Genomic DNA, 4,576 nt, shown 5'->3' on the forward strand with positions numbered 1-4,576 from the left:
TACGGTCTCCAATCAGCTCGCTAGCTGCTGCATTCGGAAACAGTCCGAAATGTAGCTAAATCCAGCTAAACTTAATTAAACCCCAATTTTAAAATAAAATAATTAAAGATATTATCCGCAAATTGGGGTTTTGTTCACTCAAATTCAGCTTTTGTACGCTCAAAATAAATTTCAAAATGCAACACTTGTACTTGCAATCTTTTTTACGCGCGCAGAATAGTGGCACTGAAATAACGCCATAATATAGCACCGTTTCACACAAAATATCAATGGCAACTGCCGCACGTTTGGGTTTCTTAGTTCGAATAAAGGCGGTCGTTTCCAGTCCGACTCCTCGATATTTTACCTTTTTATTCTGGCGTTAGGATTTTTTTCCATATTTTTTGTCCATGTGTGTAAAATATGAAATATGAGAACGATTGTTTGCGCCGTTTATGTTTGCTGTGCATAAGTTTCTCAGCGCTTGTTATTTACTTATTTATATGAAAGTCAATTTCGACATGTTCATCATGCGGCTTTCCAACGCAGACGACATTTAGATAAATGTGTGCTTATGTGTACTGTTTAGCTTTCCTTTTGCAGATCACATGTCAAGAGAGAGGGGTGAAGTCCAGCGAGTGTTAGCCCAGGCGCTGACATTCGTACATCAAGCAGAAGAAGAACTTGGAGCAGACATGGAAGGGCAGAACTCGGCTGCAGATTCTGAAGCGGCCGCATTTGTTCGCGAAACTAGAGCCTTATTTCAAAGACGTTCAACTGCTGAGACGAATCACAGAAGAGGAGGTGATGACTAAATAACTTCCAAGTCGTGATACGGAATAATTCACTTCATAATTAAAAATTGCCCGTTTATCACGATTAATTCATGATGGAACCTTATATCCACTTTCCTTTGCAAGTTTGTCAGTCAGTCGGTCATTACACAACCCGCTATATCGTAACACAGGGTCACGGGGGTTGTGTATTTTAATTATAATACGCGCATACTAACAAACATGTGATGTATTAGTGTTAAACTAATTCGTGAAACATAACCTCCCACTGTATTTTTATAGGCAGAAAATATAAAGGACGGGTTAGAGGCGATATTTGGAAAAGTAACTTGTTTCTGTTACAAAAACACAATGAAGACTTTGTCCCTCCACCATTAGAAATGGCCAGGTTGACAAGAAATGGTTTAGGTTAGTAATTTTAATTTATAGTATAGGTGTCTATATTTTGGCAGGTAAAGTATAAATTGTATTAATTATGAAGTGATTTCAACATCTGTAATTACACAGTCTATAACTAAAATCTCAAAAGTGTTGTAAAATGTAATATTACAAAGAAATGGCTGTAGTTAACAATTTTAAATATTGCAGGTGTTCCTAAACATGAACAGCCTGGTTCTACTGAAAGATATGGCTCAAAGTCAATAATTCAAAGGAAATGGAATTTTTCTCGTTTTGAGAAGTTTGTACAGGATAGCTTTCCTGAAGCACCATTGCATTTGACCGGCTTCACCTTTGCAAAAGCAGAAAAAGGCAGACGTCTTAAAAAACTTGCTGCAACAACAATACATGATTTAGAATTGGAAATTGGAAAAGGGAAGATTTTTGTAGTTCCTGGACGAGATCTACCTCTACCAGTTCAGGTTTGTTTTGTAAGCAAACTTGTATTATAAATTAATATTGATAATATAAGTGTGAATATTTTTTATTTGTTTCATTTTCACAGTACCATTTTGCAAAAGAAATCAACAGGCATCTATCACATATAGTGCCTATTTATCCACAAACATGTACATGCATTATATAGCTGCTAGCATAATTTTTATATTGTCATACAGCTGACAGAAGCAGGAATGTCCTCAGTTACTTTTGCTGACAGACCTGAAACCAACTTGCAAAATGAAGGTCAGACCCAATTAGAAGAAGTGCATGATGCTTTGAGCTCAGAAATTCATCATGTAGGGAACAACCAGGAGAGGCTAAATGTCAATGTACAGACTATAGAAGACAGTCATCCCCAACATGAGGTAAGGGTATATTTCACAGTACTTCTTTAAGAAGTTGATAAAGTGTGCCAGCAGCTGGCAGGAGTTTACCAGGCAAAGGCACCACTAAAATGAAATATGGTGGGTGTTTGCAGTTGAATGTACTTTGACAGTAGGAGTGGTCCCAATCTGTATATACTTATAATGTATAGATGTCTTGTACAGCATTAGAGGGGGTCATTTGCAAAAGGAAGCAAAGGTTGTGGCCTAGTGCTGGCCCCACCCCTGGAAACTACCTGCTAGTCAGGGCCACCTCATAAGTTGCATACATTTCTCTATACTGTAATACCAAGATTCATTATTTAAAATTCTAAGATTAATAAGAGGATATCTCTTGTATGTTTGTTAGATAGAGAATGCAAGTGTGGTTTATGTATTCTTTACAGATGAAGCATTACAATGTGAATGTTATACTGTATTGCAATTACTTAAAATGTGTTTTTACTATACCTAGACTGCATTTTTTCTAAAATTGTATTTAGTAAAGCAAAAATGTATTTTAGGGTTATATACACTATTTATTTTTAGACTCCTGTCTTAGATGTTGAAGTTAGAGAAGAGTCAGTTCAGAGAGTAGCAGATGTTACAAACCAACCAGAGGTATGCAAACATTTTCACATTTTTGTTTAAATATAAAAGAATATGATAAAAACATAGTGCCTGTTTGTTTGTATTACAGAATTGTACAAATTTACCAATCTAAAGCAAGTTTAATTTGAAAATCACTTGTGTATAAATAGAAAAAATGTGTACATTTTCACATTGTGTTCCAATGTAAACCTTAATGTAAAAATAGAGAGAAATTTCAGGATTCTTTAACCTGATATTAATTAAAAACATCCTTTTAATAACACCATAGGATTAGGTTTTACAGTAGGAGCTGCAATTCTGAAACCAAAGACAAAATACTGTACTGTAGTTCTAGCAAGAGGTATATATCTTTAAGCTCATAAATTCTGGTACAGATATAAAACCTCTATGGTTTCCAGCATTTAGTTTCTTATTAATCTTTATTTAAGTTTATAAGTACAAGGATTTATTAATAAACCATTCTACTTTAGGTAAAATTTGGGGTTTACTTTTTAGTTTCAGTTGTTATCTCTGACTACTGAGGCAGCAACAGCAACACCACCACCTTCTCCTTTTGCATATGTAAATACTGGGACTCCAACAGTACGTATCACAGTTCATCTTTTCTCTGTCACATTCTGTTCTTGTCTACTGCAGTGTTTTCTAGTGCACCAGGATAAACTAAATGGTCTTTTATAAAAGAGAAGAAAAAACTATATTTATTAAATGATGTGTTTTTTTTAGCATATTCATTTTTTGTTAAGGAGAGTTATACATTCTTTTAACTCATTGTGTAGTAAATTTACTAAAACAAAGAATTATGAGAGGGGTGTAGGGTGCAGTTTGGAGGTTAGTTTTCCATCAGAGCTGTGGTTATTAAATAATAATTAATACTGTGCTTCTTGTGTGGTCTGCATTTTCAGTTTATTTATTTGTTTATTTATTTTTGTAAGATCCAAATACACCAGTCACATTCTGAGGAAAAGGAGTTGGATCTTAAACAAGGTAATATTACCATTCACTCAAAATGTTTTAGCTCATGAGTGATAAAAGAAAGAAGAAAAAGGTAGTATAGCAAATAATACAAATGTATTCTAAGACCTTAGTTTATACTATTTTTCTGTTAGGGTAAACTGAATCTGTTTCCCTCACAAAAACTTTAGTTGACTTCTCATTTTATAATAATAATTTTAAAGTAACAGCAATTTCAGCATATTGCTAGATATATTATTTTGGCTTCAGTTCCACCTCAACAAATGACCTTTAAGAATACCTTTAGAGCAGGTTTCAAAGGTCTAATTACAAACCTTGAAAGATACATATGCTACGCCATGTTCTGTCATCTTACCACTTCCTACTGATCTGATGATACTGTTACATTGTTATACAACTCAGAACTTTTCTAGCCAGTCTTCAAATAATACAAGATATGAGGTAAAAATAAACAGCTTTTTTGAGATGCACTTTTCACATTGTTTTAATGTGTTGAAGGTTTTTCTGAATTGGAATTGCTTGTTGAAGATGAAATTTGTATCAGCATAAGAAGAGAAAAATCTTAGAAGATGTTCAAGCAATCTATAGTAAAACTGACATTCTGAACAAACGCTTTACGTGTAAAGTTTATGGATGAGGAGGGTGATGACTTTGGAGGCTTAACAAAAGACCTTTTCTCTTCCTTTTGGAATAAGGCTTTTACTGAATGGTTTAAAGGGAAGATGCCCTTGTTCCTTGTCTTCCTATAAACCAGTTCTCTGAAGCTCCTGGCATATTCTCTGTTGTTGGCAAAGTACTGTCACATATGTGTCAGCTCATCCATTGTATACCACCTCGGTTCTGCAGGTCAACTCTGCTTTCCATTGTGTTTAATACCTCCACTATAGACAGTGGAATACTGTTAGATGATTTTTTGTTGCATGTAACAACAGCAGAGCGTAGCCTACTGTGGAAAGCTTTGAAAGATTTTACTGCAGT

The 4,576-nt window shown here is 34.6% G+C and overlaps 1 protein-coding gene across 1 annotated transcript; it reads left to right on the plus strand.

The window, feature by feature from the left end:
- The first annotated feature begins 565 nt into the window (after positions 1-565).
- On the plus strand, positions 566-4,164 carry LOC120528744. The gene is made up of 8 exons (XM_039752890.1): positions 566-783; positions 1,056-1,181; positions 1,362-1,633; positions 1,829-2,017; positions 2,564-2,635; positions 3,122-3,208; positions 3,559-3,610; positions 4,097-4,164. Exons 1-8 carry the CDS (start codon positions 588-590, stop codon positions 4,162-4,164), a joined length of 1,062 nt encoding a protein of 353 aa, XP_039608824.1. The 5' UTR covers positions 566-587.
- The last annotated feature ends 412 nt before the right edge of the window (positions 4,165-4,576 follow it).

Source organism: Polypterus senegalus, chromosome 4, assembly GCF_016835505.1.
Source record: "Polypterus senegalus isolate Bchr_013 chromosome 4, ASM1683550v1, whole genome shotgun sequence".
NCBI classification, from domain to species: Eukaryota; Metazoa; Chordata; class Cladistia; order Polypteriformes; family Polypteridae; genus Polypterus; species Polypterus senegalus.